General features: G+C 41.3%; 1 protein-coding gene across 2 annotated transcripts in view; it reads left to right on the top strand.

The window, feature by feature from the left end:
- MPPED1 (metallophosphoesterase domain containing 1) overlaps positions 1-15,536 on the top strand; it is a 100,076-nt gene that overhangs the window by 35,820 nt on the left and 48,720 nt on the right. For both annotated transcript variants that reach the window (XM_079975466.1, XM_079975467.1), the window contains exon 5: positions 12,999-13,224. In XM_079975466.1, the coding sequence (XP_079831592.1) occupies positions 12,999-13,224 (226 nt within the window). The remainder of the gene's footprint in view (positions 1-12,998; positions 13,225-15,536) is intronic.

Raw genomic sequence — 15,536 nt, 5'->3', positions numbered from 1 at the left:
CTGGTGGAAGGGCATTCCACAGGGCGGGCGCCACTACCGAGAAGGCCCTCTGCCTGGTTCCCTGTAACTTGGCTTCTCGCAGCGAGGGAACCGCCAGAAGGCCCTCGGCACTGGACTTCAGTGTCTGGGCAGAATGATGGGGGTGGAGACGCTCCTTCAGGTATACAGGACCGAGGCCGTTTAGGGCTTTAAAGGTCAGCACCAACACTTTGAATTGTGCTTGGAATTGTGCTCGGAAACATACTGGGAGCCAGTGAAGATCCTTTAGGACTGGTGTTATATGGTTTGGGCGGCCGCTCCCAGTCACCAGTCTAGCTGCTGCATTCTGGATTAATTGCAGTTTCCGGGTCTCCTTCAAAGGTAGCCCCACATAGAGCGCATTGCAGTATTCCAAGCGAGAGATAACCAGAGCATACACCACTCTGGCGAGACAGTCCGTGGGCAGGTAGGGTCTCAGCCTGCGTACCAGATGGAGCTGGTAGACAGCTGCCATGGACACACAATTGACCTTCGCCTCCATGGACAGCTGTGAGTCCAAAATGACTCCCAGGCTGAGCACCTGGTCCTTCAGGGGCACAGTTGCCCCATTCAGGACCAGGGACTCCTCCACAGGGAAAGAGCACATCTAGCTGGCTACCTTTGAGGTCAGTCACCTTCTCTTCCCTCTTAGCCAGTGGTGAGGAAAGAAAGTTGAAGGAAGGTAGTGTATTGGCAGCAGGGGGAAATGGCAGAGGAAATGTTGTTTCTTCCTTTGCCCTGTTTCCACTTTCTTGTTGGCCCTCTCTTGAATACATAATGATTCTGTTAGTGCGAAAGGTTACATTAGAACAGTTCCCCAGCTTTCTTGTTTAGTTTGGTACCATAGTCCTAAAGTTAGCTTTTCAGTTACTCATTTGATTTTCGTGTTCCTGGCAGAAACTCATAAAGAGTGCTTTCCCTTCAAATACTCTAAAAGTTGTATGTGGTACAATATATGAATTCTGCGGTTTTAGCTGGAATGCCATTTGAGACAACGTGTTGATTTACTTCATACTGGTTCTATAGTAGAGAATTTTTCTCTCTGCTTTTGCTGTTTCCTTCTTGTTGGTAGTATCCTCTTTGGAGAGTGCATGCTCTTTTAGTGGGATACGGTTTTAAATATCAGACAAATAGTTCTCGGGGTTTTAATTAGTATACAATTTATTTACGCTAAGCATATAAAAACTTACCCAGATTCCTTGAAAGAATTTCTTGTTTTCAATAAACCACCCCATGTGGCTCTTCCTCCCTCCTTCTCCTGCTCTCTTTATGTCTGTGATCTTGCTAATTTGTTTGAAGGAATAATTGACACCATATGGCAAGAGCTTTCACCCTTTCCCACATATTCTTGCTGCTTCCCAGATTGCATTATTTAACCCTCCCCTTACAACTTTTTTTTATTACTTTCTTAGATTTGGTTCCTCTCATATTCAAATATATTCTGCCATTTTCTCCAGCCTCAGAAATCCTTTTCTCATATTTTAATGCCTATCAAACTGTCCTTTCATAGTTGTGTCCCTTTTCTTTGTGTTTGCTTATTACATTCTTCCAGAAGTTTCCAAGCATTCTTCCAAGTGTTGCCCAACTTTATTTATTTTATTTTATTCTTGTTATAAATGGCTTCCCATAAAATAGCTCAAAGTAATTTCACAGTAAAAACATCAGCAGTTAAAAACAATTCCATATATACAGAAAATTAAATACAATTCAAAATATTAAAAACAATTTCAAATCCAACACAGATGCAGACTGGGATGAATATCTACACTAAAACGGATTGTTTTAAAAGGAAGGTCCTAAGTAGGAACCAAAAGGCAACAGAGGTGGTACCTGCCTGTTAGTTAATGGGAGGGAGATTCAAAGAGTAGGTGCCATCACCCTAAAGGCCTGATTCCTGTATTGACCTCTTGATAAGATCATATAGTTTGGGTATATAAGGGGTGAGAAAATCCTTTAGGTATCCTGGACCCAAGCTGTGTATGACTTTGTACGCCAGAGACAAAATATTGAACTTAGCTCAGTTGAACTGGCAACAAGTCCAATTCTTTCAGCACTTGTGTAGCATGGTGATACTAGTCTGCCCCAGTGAGCAATTCAGCTGCTGAATTCTGCACTAGCTGCTGCTTCTCAACCAAACTGAAGGGCAAACCTACACAGAGCACATCGAGGTAATCTAGTTACCAGCAACATCTAGTTACTGATGTCTAGTTACCAACATCTAGTTACTGATGTTGGTCTGAAGCTGAACATCAAAAAAACGAAGATCATGGCCACTGGGCCCATCACCTCCTGGCAAATAGAAGGGGAAGAAATGGAGGCAGTGAGAGATTTTACTTTCTTGGGCTCCATGATCACTGCAGATGGTGACAGCAGTCACAAAATTAAAAGATGCCTGCTCCTTGGGAGAAAGGCGATGGCAAACCTAGACAGCATCTTAAAAAGCAGAGACATCACCTTACCAACAAAGGTCCGTATAGTTAAAGCCATGGTTTTCCCAGTAGTGATGTATGGAAGTGAGAGCTGGACCATAAAGAAGGCTGATCGCCGAAGAATTGATGCTTTTGAATTATGGTGCTGGAGGAGACTCTTGAGAGTCCCATGGACTGCAAGAAGATCAAACCTCTCCATTCTGAAGGAAATCAGCCCTGAGTGCTCACTGGAAGGACAGATCGTGAAGCTGAGGCTCCAATACTTTGGCCACCTCATGAGAAGAGAAGACTCCCTGGAAAAGACCCTGATGTTGGGAAAGATGGAGGGCACAAGAAGAAGGGGACGACAGAGGACGAGATGGTTGGACAGCGTTCTCGAAGCTACAAACATGAGTCTGACCAAACTGCGGGAGGCAGTGGAAGACAGGAGTGCCTGGCGTGCTCTGGTCCATGGGGTCACGAAGAGTCGGACACGACTAAACGACTAAACAACAACAACAAGTTACCAGCAGCGGTCTGATTATCCAGTTCCAGAAATGGCCGTAGCTGTCTCACCAGCTGAAGCTGGTCAAAGGCAATCCTAGCCACTGAGATCACCTGGGCCTCTAGGGACAGAGATGGATCCAGGAGATCCTGCAAACTATGAACAACTGAGCAATAACCCAGACTTGGGAACCACACACCCACACACCTCTGTCTTGTCGGCATTCAGAGGTAGTTTGTTCTTCCTCATCCAACCCACCACTGAGTCCAAGCAGCGGGTACATGGCTTGCAAGCATGACCTCTCCTGATTCACATCTTAGAGGTAGATAGCACCACTCTACTGATGACTCTTTGCTCCCAAACCCCTAATGGCTTCATATTGCTGACAAGATGGCAGACCATGGCACCCCACAGTACAACTGCCAGGAGATTGAGCAACAATCATCTAATACTGTTCTGTGAAACTGATATAAGATCTGAACTGTAAAACCTTGCCTCCAATAACCATCTCACCAAGACTGTTCAAGAGAGTAGCATTGTATCAAAGACCATTGGGAGATCGAGTAAGGACAACATTGTCACGCTCCTCCTTTCCTTCTCCTAATAAAGGCCATCCATCAGGTCAGCCAAAGCCAATTCAGTCCCATAATCAGGCCTGAACCCAGAATGTTGGGGGTTGAAATACGCAAGAGTCCCTGCAGCTGCCCCACCACAACCCTCTTAATCACCTGAAAGGGGGTATTTGCCACCAGGTGGTACTTGTTGCAAAGCAGTGGGCCCAGGCTTTCATGCCTTGTCTCCTGCCATCTACCGCATTACAAAATCTAAGAATTGTTTGTTTTTAAAGGCAATATGCACAACTTCTCGGAAGTATCTCTCTACCTATTCTCATTTTTTTACTAAATCCCCCTCTCAACTTTTTTGGGTAGTACCATTTTTTTAGGTACTCATTTCCATTCCATAATAATAAAATGGCATTTATTTTAATAGTAATTAACTGTAGGTTAGCGATGTACTTCAGAAACATAACCAGTAAATGGCCTCCATATAAGGATTGTAGAGAAGATTTCTCATGTAGTACATCCCATAGTTACTCTCTTAAAAATCCTCTACATGTCTATAGTAAGAAGCAGTGATGTGGAGAGGTAAATTATCCAGTGCTTTATTTTGTTGTTGAAAAAAAACCGCTTCAAAAGTCCATTAGTAACAATGAATGGGTGAAGATTGCAAATGCAGTACTAAACAAGTATGGCAGTTTCAATGTTTTTAGCTTTGCCTGAATTTGCCCAGGGATTTCCCCCCAGAAAATATCCCAATTGATTTTTTTCTTAAAAACCCACATCACTGGTCAGAAGCAAGTCCACTGAACTCAGTGGAGGTTATACCAAGTAAGGTAGTATACGTTAGTCCATTTTCTTAGAAAATGATTTGTCTGACCACTTTAAATGTAATATTGGATATGGAAAGCTGTTATCCTCATCACATGTACTTGGAAGTAACTTGTATTGAAATCAGTGACACCTTCTTTTAAGTAAATTGGTCTAGTTTCAAAATGGAGGTATATTTTTGAGCCAAGACAATTTTTCTCCCATGTGTGTGCGTATACACCCACACCCACCTTTTTCCTTTCTATTAATATTGGTGCTGGGTTGTAGTATTTATTTGATATTTTAATGTTTAATTTAATTGCTAGCTTTTATTATTCAATGATGCTTAGATATAACATTTTATAGATTATTTAATAAGGCGTATTCATTTTCAATGTTAATGTAAATTTCCCAGACATCAGCCGAGTGTTTAAACACAGAACTGTCAATGAGATGCTTAAAATGCAATCTAAGACAGTTACACTGTCTTTACTGTATCACTCACTTCAGTATTCTAAAAGGTTGAAATGAGAAAGAGAAAGCGTTAAGTGAGCATTTATATGGTTGCTAGTGCTCTTACAGAATACTAAAATCTGTTCAATAAAATATCTGCAGAAAAACAGAGCACAAACTGCTGTTAGGAGCTTGTGTATATGTCTCGCTGAGGTTAGTTTATCATTTGTACTATTTATTTTCACACATAGCATAGGGAAGGATACAAAAGCATAGCCATGTAAAATGATTAGGCTCAGTTCTAGAACTGATGCTCCTTGCAGCAATTAAAGCCAACAAAAGAAGGAACAAGTCTATGTGGAATCTAGAGCAGATCAGAAATGTAGTGCACACAGACCAAGAGTAAACACTGGTAAACCAGGCTGGTCTAAGGCAGAGGGGAAGCAGCTGCCCTGCTAAACAAGGAGCTTGGCCCCTACTTGCACCACGTCCCATTGCTGGACTTTGGCATTAACATATACTGTTACTTTTCTTTCAGAGATCTAAACATGTGTTACACAGCTTGTGTGTGTGTGTGTGTGTGTGTGTGAGAGAGAGAGAGAGAGAGAGAGAGAGAGAGAATGTTTTCAGTGAGAAAATGAAGTGAAAGGAAAGGAAAAAATTTTTGAAACAGTGATACAATACAAAATACAAATTACTTACATGACCTGATATTTTTAAAAAATGCATTCCAAATAGAATTGTATTTATCTGTGCTCAATCTGCGTCTAAAAGTAAACCGTTCATATATTGTGATAGTTGTCATCTCTTCTATCCATTGCTAAAAGAATAGAAAATCCAAGCCATAGAAGAATTCCCAGCTTCCCTCTACTATCTGTGCTGTCTCTCTAAAATCCTTACTACAAGCCCTACTTCCCAAAACACCATCTCCCCTTTCTCTGGAAAATAGCAGTGATTGACAGAAGAGAGGAGATAGGTTTGACTCTGTCCTCCCCACTTCATGTGCGTGGGGCACTGACCAGAAGAATGCTGCACTACAAAATCGAAGGACATTTGGCCCATTGGCTGCACAGCTTGCCTGGGAGATGAAGATAAAGGGGAAGCAAAAAGCCTTCTCAGTCTCTTCTCCCTGTGTTATCCTGCTGCATGGGCAGGCGGGCAGTGAGATCTTTCAGAAATGGGGAGGGCTGGTGGTGATGGGGAAGTCCATTTTGTCAAACCATGGATTACATTGACTTAAAATAATTTTTCTTCAGATTTTGGGGGCAGAACTTGGCTCATTACTGGTTGTTGTTATTATTACTTATTTTATTTATTGACCATTTTACAAAAATAATCTGAAAGCAACACACAAAGTAGAAGAATCCATACAACACAGCTCAAGAAAATATAACATTAAAATCAACAATAACAAACTAAAAGCAATGATCACTAATAGATAGGAAAAATATCTCCCAACCGAACCATAGATTATAACAAATTATAAGATTATAACAAAACTCCTAGTTGATCTACAGCTAGTTTGGGAGAGCTCACCCATCAGTACTTTGCATCCAACAAAGCAGTAATAGATTTTGGAATGATGTCCTCTGCCCATGTTGTGCTCTGCTGACCATTCAAAAGTTGTAAACTTTAATGTACAACTGCAGCTGCCCCCGCTTCTCCTGTCACCCTCCGTCCTCTGCCCAAGAGCTTGCAATTAACCTCTTCCTGCTTTTTATAAAACGTAGGGCTGCTGGGAAGGCTGTGATCAGGAAAGATAGGGTGTCTAAGTGCTAAGGTGAGCTTTCTGGTGTAGGTGTAATAAATCAAAGCTGGGAATCATTTTGAGTAATATAAGTACCAGAAACGGGTTTTCAGAACCTTGGCAGTATTTTGTTTATTCTTGAAAAACATGATGAACAATAAGGCGAATGGGGCCCTTGAAATGTGTTAATATCCTACTTTCGTTGCTCCAGTAATACGGACCACAGTGTCTCATAATGCTGAAATCCTGACTATAAAGTGCACAGTAGTTTGAAAATTGGAATACTGTGTTTTAGCTGGCACATAAAATTTCCCCCCAATCCATTTCATATTCCTTAATTTGTAAAATAAATGTTCAAAATGAATAAACAAAGCAGTTATCAGCTATAAGCTATAGACAGACACATGCCCATTAGACTGATACCATCAAATTAAAGAATGAAGTGAAAAATGAAAAACAGAACTCACACTCACAAAGTTACTAGTGAAGAAGTTACGGATATAGAGAAGATGCAATTACACAAAAAAAAATCAGGAAAATGGCTAATTATATTTTGCTCTAGTTATAGATGTATATTCACCTGCCAACTGAGGATTAAATTTCAAGCATCTGGTGAATTGGACTTTAGTACCCAAAAGCTTATGCTACAATAAAAACAAGAAATACAGCAGATTTATAAAGATAATACTAAAACATGTTGGAAGTATGGGCAGTGGAGCTGAGAAGACTCAGAGCTGGTGTCAGGTGAGCTTCTTTGGAGAAGGAATTCTATATATGAGCTTTTACAAATGAGAAAACCCTGTTCCCAGTCACTGTTCATCTGCCATCAGATGGTGCGTTGTCTTGAATGTAGACTTCTGATGATAAATGAGGGACTCAGGCAGGTATCTGTGAAAATGGCAGTCCTTGGGTCCCTTGACTATATTCTCTACTCATTCCCAGCCTAACTGGACTCTGGTAACTCTTCAAATGCAACCCCATGTATAACACTTTGTAGTAATCAAGTTGGGAGGTTAACAGGTCATGGGCCACTGTGACCATGCTAGCTCATAAAGGGGTTGCAAGTTATGTATCATCCTTACGTGAACCACCAAGCATTGAACCTAATATTTTAGAAGGTTTGCAACTTCATTCAGAATAGATTGATCATCATCTCCGTGGTTAGGTGAAACATCTACAATGTCTCACCTGGACCAAACTTCATTTTATTGGCCCTCATCAAATCCATTACTGCTTTCAGATGTTGTTTCAGCATGTCTACTATTTCACTTGAGTCCCAACAAAAAGGAGCTGGGTGCCATCAGCATACTGATGGTTCCTCAAACCAAATCTTCATACAGTCTTACTCAGCAGCTTCAAATAGATGCTATAGGAGACAAGATGGAACCTTTGGGATCCAACAGCATAAACACCAAGGAGCCAAACTGTGATTTCCCACTACCACTTTCTGAGCTGGCCAATAATCTACAGTTTCCCCAACCCACATTCTTCTTGGGTTCCTATATTACAAGTGTTGTTCTCTCTCTTATTACACCAAAAACATAGGCAGTATACAGAACACCATAAAGAGAGACAGAAAAAGTTTACATTGAGGGCTTCTTTTAACCTGATCATATTAGGAAATATTTCAAAGGGTAAGAGTTTTCAAATTTTATATATTAGGCTAATCACTGTGCCCTGTTATTTATTAATAATTTGCACTATTTGATTTAGCATCTGAAAAGCTAATTTAGACATGCCTAAATGGGCACCCAGTCAATTTCTTCCTCTTCTTTGAAAGGCAGGCTCTTTTTCTATGTTAAGAACTAGTTTTCAAACTCCTGTAAGTTTCAAAACTGGTTTGTCATGCAGTAAAGTACTTCTGCTACTCAAGAAAAACCTGCCTGTTAGGCAGAGAAACAGTTGCATATTTCTTTACATCCTGGTCTTGGAAATTAATTCGAAATCATTGGAAATAATACACAAGACTTTCTAGTATAGAAGGATTTTCAATATTTGTGGTAATTGCCATGCCATGTCTGTTATGTTATGCTTAAGTGATGGTAAATTGTATGTTATCTTTCTAATTCATAAAAGAAGCCCAAATGCAGAAGCAATTTACCTTGCAAAAGAATGCTTTCAGAATACTCTGAAACGGCAAAAGTATTCTGCATAATTTAACTTTAGATCATAAGACTGCACTCCACCAACCAGTCTATACTGGAGTAGCTATGGATTCGTGTTAGTAGGATTTTAGGGCAACCACATTTTACTGACTTACTTGATTGGAATATCCCATCCTGCTCACTCCAGTCCAGTGATTTACTACAGATAGAGTAGCTTCCTCACTTTGAATGGCTTCTCCATGCATTTGATTAGGAGCATAAGAAGCTTGTACCAGGACAGAATGTACTTGTCCATTTAGATAAATATTTTCTACTTAGGAAAAGGTATTTCATATCAGCTGTTACTAGTTCCTTTTAGCTGGAGATGCCAAAGACTGAACATAGGATCTTCTGAATGTGGGATGCAAAGCTCTGCTGCTGTGTTTTTATTTATTCAATTAACCTTGTAGGCTGTACTTCATTTCAAAAGAATCAGAGCCATTTCCAATGGACTATAAAACAATATGTTATACAGTGGTGCCCCGCAAGACGAATGCCTCTCAAGACGAAAAACCCGCTAGACGAAAGGGTTTTCCGTTTTGGAGGCGCTTCGCAAAATGAATTTCCTATGGGCTTGCTTCGCAAGACGAAAATGTCTTGCGAGTTCCTGCGGGGTTTTTTTTCTCCCCCCCCCCTTTTTCTAAGCCGCTAAGCCACTTATCTGCTAAGCCGCTAAGCCGCTAATAGCGTTAATCCGCTAATCCGTCAATGGGCTTGCTTCGCAAGACGAAAAAACCGCTAGACGAAGAGACTCACGGAACGGATTCTTTTCGTCTTGCAAGGCACCACTGTACAAAGAAACAACAAACATATAAAACTAAGTTAGTTTTAAAACCACCATTGATGACAGCAGTGGTTTGACACATATCAAGACCTCAAATTGTCTAGATTTCATTCACTAAATTCCTGGAGAATAGATAGATTTTAACCTAAGGTTACCAGACATCCCCGTTTCCTGGGGACAGTCTCCGGATTTACAAATCAGTCCCCATACAAAATCCATTGAAGTTGAAAAGTGTCCTCGGATTCATTGAAAAAAATCTGGTAACCTTATTTTAACCTGATGCCTGAATTCCATCAAAGCTGGGTCATTCTATGCCTACTGAGGGAGAGAGTTCTAGTTGGGGTTTTTATTATGGATAAGGACTGATCCCATATAGCCACTAGCCGTGCAATAGCTGACCACAAAAAGGGTGACCTCTGCCAACCTCAGAGTCCAAATTGGTTGATATAGGAAGAGGTGTGGCCAAGCTATCTTGGTCCGGGAACAACCACAGCTAATACACAGTCCTAATACACAGTGGAAATAGTCACTCCTTGCAAGTTCAGAGCCTCAAGTTCAGCACTGAATCTGACACTTGAGGGTAAGTGCGACTCTGAGCCTCTTGGGCTTTCTGATCAGAAGGTTGGCAGTTCAAATCCGCATGATTGGGTGAGCTGCCATTGCTCTTTCTCAGCTGCTGCTAACCTAGCAGTTTGAAAGCATACCAGTGCAAGTAGATAAATAGGTACCGCTGCGGTGGGAAGGTAAACAGTGTATCTGTCTTCTCTGGCTTCTGTAATGGTGTTCCGTTGCACCAGAAGAGGTTTAGTCATGTTGGCCATGTCTGGGGACAAATGGTGGCTCCCTCGGCCTGAAGTGAGATGAGCACTACAACCCCATAGTCACCGTTGACTGGACTTAACTGTCCAGGGGTTCTTTACCTTTAGCTTTACCATTCACCCAATTTCCAGGCAGGGAAACCACCCGTGCCTCTGTCGTGTGAGGATATGGCTTCAGTTTATTGGCCCTCTTCCAACTCATTACTGCTTCCATAGACCAGTGCCTCCCAAGATGTCAAATACTGGGGACCAGGGCTCCAAGCAAGCAACTATTTGTGCATCTGAACATATATAGCTCTGTGAATGAGAACTACTGAACAGCAAGTTCTTCTGTGGTTGAGCAAGCATAAATATTTATAATATTATGGCCTAATATTTAGTTTGGGGAAAATAATCAGGTCATTTTCTGTAATGTAAGGCTTACTGACTTGCCAATTGGTATGGAGAAGCTTGAAAAAAGCTGTGCTGCAAACTCATCAAAAATAGAGTTGTTGTTTTTTTGTTTTTTTTTAATTAAATTTTTTATTACATTTTCAGTTTACAGAAAAGAAAAAGAAGGACAAACCAGAAAAAAGAAAGAAAGAAAAACAATCCAACTTTCAAAATACATTTTTAGGTTACTAACTGGACTTCCCCACATCTCCCTCACCCTGCGTTCTTTACAATAAACATATCAGCAAATTATTACCTTGTTTCGTATCTTATTTATATCTTTCAGAGTGTTTTACTTCTAAATTTAAAGTACCTTTTGTCAAATATTTATACCTTAAGATAATACATAAAATAACTTTAAATTTCAACTTTTTCTTACTTATAACTTAACTTTCTATTTTCCTAATCTAATTGCAGGAGCTAAAATTTCCAAGTCATGCAGATTCTTAACATTCATACAACTTATAATGTTTTTGTAAATAGTCCTTAAATTTCTTCCAGTCCTCTTCCATTGTCTCTTCTCCCAGATCTCGGATTCTGCCAGTCATTTCAGCCAGTTCCATATAGTCCATCAACTGCGTCTGCCACTCTTCCAGCGTAGGAAGGTCTTGTATCTTCCAATATTTTGCAATGAGTGTTCTTGCTGCTGTAGTTGCATACATAAAAAAAGTTCTATCCTTCTTTAACAAAAATAGAGTTGTTAATTGAACAGCTGACGGACCTATAACCACAACGATGCAGCTACCTCTATGATAAATGTTGCTGTACATTTAAAGTCATTTGATAATTTGCTTAAGTAACATCCATAGACAGCAGCATGACATAAATACATTATTTGAAGCAACAACTATATCCAGCTTACAGGTTTTAGTTTAGTAGATTTAGTAGGTTTAGATGAGCTGGAAATCATTTAGAAATCACAGTGGAAATGGAATCGTTCATGCAATTTTAGTACAGTGGTACCTCTGGTTACGTACTTAATTCGTTCTGGAGGTCCGTTCTTAACCTAAAACTGTTCTTAACCTGAAGCACCACTTTAGCTAATGGGGCCTCCTGCTGCCGCTGCGCCACTGCTGCACGATTTCTGTTCTCATCCTGAAGCAAAGTTCTTAACCTGAAGTAATATTTCTGGGTTAGTGGAGTCTGTAACCTGAAGCATATGTAACCTGAGGTACTACTGTATTGAATTTTCTTCTATATTTTATAAAGATACTAGTTTGAAGCTTGTTAACAGCTATAGCACTTGTGTGATATTAGCAGCTCATGTTGGTGTCAACATATATATGAAAAGGAGACAAGTCTTTTCAAACTGCAATTGAAATTATATACAAATTTCAAGAAGAGTTTTGAATAAATCTAATTTTATCATAAGGGCAGAAAATCCTGATGTGCAGTAAAGAATAGAGATGAAAGAGAGTGGGCTTTTTATTTTTAAAAATACATATGTCCAGGTTATATTAAAGCTAGATTTATTAGCTATCATTTCAAAATAAATATTCATGTAGATGAGTAATTTTGATAGGATTTCAGGGTAGGGGGATCCATTTTAGCTTGGATGGCAAAATAGGTGTCTAGGGGGGAAATGGGTAAGAATGGATATTTACCGAAGTACTATACTAATGTATATTGACAGTTAGGGCCACGTGAGATGTGATAGATGAGTTTTGTGTGTTTAAGTACGGAAATGTCATAAACACACTAGGAGCAGGTATTTCAGTAGCAAAATATGTACCTGAGTAAGAGGTGCTGAACTTTCTCCACACCTGTTTTTTACCTTCCACGTGCATTTTGTGTAGTTGACCTCACTTCTAGTATCAGAACTCAAATGAGGAGAACAGTGCTTGGGGAACAAAGTTGGATCATAAATAGTTGATCAATTGACTAGTCAAATAATGGCCATGCATTTAAACAACACAAAAGATACTTAAAACCTGAATATGTCTGATACTTTTAGTAATGACACAAACAAATTTGTCAGCTATTATTGTGAAACACTGAAATTAACTTTTAATTTGCAATGAATTATAACTTTAATAATGGTAAGTAAAATTTCTACAAATGTGCAAAAATCACTGAATTCTTCACTTTGGTTATTATCCCACAAGAAGCAAATATTTAAAGGGTTTGACTTGCCAAGCACTTGAAGAAGTGCAACCCGTATTGCTTTCCTAGGTATAACCACTATGAGTTTCATCTCTGGACTTCCTTTGGAATGATTGGCAACATGGGTGGCATAATTTGAATATGCATACTTCATTTTGAGGTTTCTAAAAATAAGTGTAACAATAAATGGGTTTATTGTGTTTTCTCCCTACCATTTAGGCAGCCTACCATATGAATACAAGATTGTGATAGCAGGCAATCATGAACTGACGTTTGACCAAGAGTTCATGGCGGACTTAATCAAGCAGGACTTTTACTACTTTCCCTCTGTATCCAAGCTGAAGCCAGAAAGCTACGAAAATGTGCAGTCTCTCTTAACAAATTGCATATACCTTCAAGATTCAGAAGTGACAGTAAGGGGCTTCAGGATATATGGCTCCCCTTGGTAAGTATTTAAAAACTTAACAGAATTGATTAATTCTAAAATTGTTCTCATTTTGATGGTTATACAACAGGAAAAAATGGAAACCCGGGGTTTTTTTACAGCCAGAACTTACTGTGTGGTGAATTCCGGCACCCCTTTGTTGCGTTCCGGCACCTTTTTAGTGTTGCTGCCGGAATGGCTCTCATAGCTGCATGCTGGAGACAGCCTGCAGTAGGTCTCTGCGATCTGGGCAGCAGCGAACCTATTTTTCTTGGGAGTTCCTGCACCTCTTTTTCTAGAAAAAAAGCACTGTAGAAACCATTCCATATATTTTATAATAAGGTTTCATCAGTTAAATGATTTATAAATTAGATGAATTAAGACCTTTTGATCAACTAAAAGGTGTCTTCAATTTATCAGGGAGCAGATAATAAATATTTGAATACAGGTCCTTATAAAAACTCTCTATAGCATGGAAGGATATACATATTCTGCCTTCCCTCATACACAAGAGGAGGCATGATAGATGCGTTGAAACCCAGAATAATCCCTGGCATTTTCAGATAGGGCTTTGATCGGAGGCAGGGAAGCATCTTACATAAGATCTCCCATAAATACAAAAGAATGATGATAGGTTGCCACCAGACACAGTGTATCTCCTCCATATCCAAGGACTGATCAGCTGCCAGAGAAGCTTCTATACCCTACTGCCAAGGGTTCCTCCCTTCAACCCAGTTTGAAGTCTATGGGGAAAAGGTAAAGGTAAAGGTACCCCTGCCCGTACGGGCCAGTCTTGCCAGACTCTGGGGTTGTGCGCCCATCTCACTTAAGAGGCCAGGGGCCAGCGCTGTCCGGAGACACTTCCGGGTCACGTGGCCAGCGTGACATTGCTGCTCTGGCGAGCCAGAGCCACACACGGAAACGCCGTTTACCTTCCCGCTGGTAAGCGGTCCCTATTTATCTACTTGCACCCGGAGGTGCTTTCGAACTGCTAGGTTGGCAGGCGCTGGGACCGAGCAGCGGGAGCGCACCCCGCCGCAGGGATTCGAACCGCCGACCTTTCGATTGGCAAGTCCTAGGCGCTGAGGCTTTAACCCACAGCGCCACCTGCGTCCCGAAGTCTATGGGAACCTGAGAGCAAAAGAAGCAGGAAAAGATTGATGATTCGCCCAGTCATGAGATGTGCTCTATCTATAATGGCACTGGTCTCTGTGGCCAATCAGGAATTTACTGTGAGCCTAGCTATTATGGATGCCACCCTGGGTGCCTTCAGGAGGGATATGAATTGAATAAATAATATTATTAATAACTAATAGGTGAAGGTAAAGGGACCCCTGACCATTAGGTCCAGTCGCAGACGACTCGGGTTGCGGCGCTCATCTTGCTTTACTGGCCGAGGGAGCCGGCGTACAGCTTCCGGGTCATGTGGCCAGCAAGACTAAGCCGCTTCTGGTGAACCAGAGCAGCGCATGGAAACTCCATTTACCTTCCTGCCAGAACGGTACCTATTTATTTACTTGCACTTTGACATGCTTTCCAACTGCTAGGTTGGCAGGAGCAGGGACCGAGCCAGGCAGGAGCAGGGACTGTCGCGGGTATTCGAACCACCAACCTTCTGATCGGCAAGCCTTAATCTCAGTGGTTTAGACCACAGCAACACCCACATCCCTTCTAACTAATAGGTAAAAAGGTAAAGGTACCCCTGCCCATTTGGGCCAGTCTTGCCAGACTCTAGGGTTGTGCACTCATCTCACTCTATAGCCCAGGAGCCAGCGCTGTCTGCAGACACTTCCGGGTCACGTGGCCAGCGTGACAAGCTGCATCTGGCGAGCCAGCGCAGCACACGGAACGCCATTTACCTTCCCGCTGGTAAGCGATCCCTATTTATCTACTTGCACCCGGGGGTGCTTTTGAACTGCTAGGTTGGCAGGCGCTGGGACCGAAACGACGGGAGCGCACCCTGCTGCGGGGATTCGAACCGCCAACCATGCGATCGGCAAGTCCTAGGCGCTGAGGTTTTACCCACAGCACCACCCGCATCCCTGAAACTAATAGGTACCTACAAGTAAAAAAAGCTAATCAGTTCTGGCCAGTTAATCTTTGTGAAAAGAGGCTTAACTTGAGGGTGTATGTTCAGAAATACAGTGGAAACTTGGTTCTCGAACTTAATCTGTTCTGGAAGTCTGTTCAACTCCCAAAATGTTCGAAAGCCAAGGTGCGGCTTCCGATTGGCACAGGCGCCCTGGAAACAATAGCCAACAGCCACATCAGATGTTCAGCTTGCAAAAAACGTTTGAAAATGGGAATACTTACTTACTTCCGGGTTTTCGCCG

Source organism: Podarcis cretensis (assembly GCF_951804945.1).
Source record: "Podarcis cretensis genome assembly, chromosome: 5".
NCBI lineage: Eukaryota > Metazoa > Chordata > Lepidosauria > Squamata > Lacertidae > Podarcis > Podarcis cretensis.
This window is presented reverse-complemented; position numbering and strand designations above follow the sequence as displayed.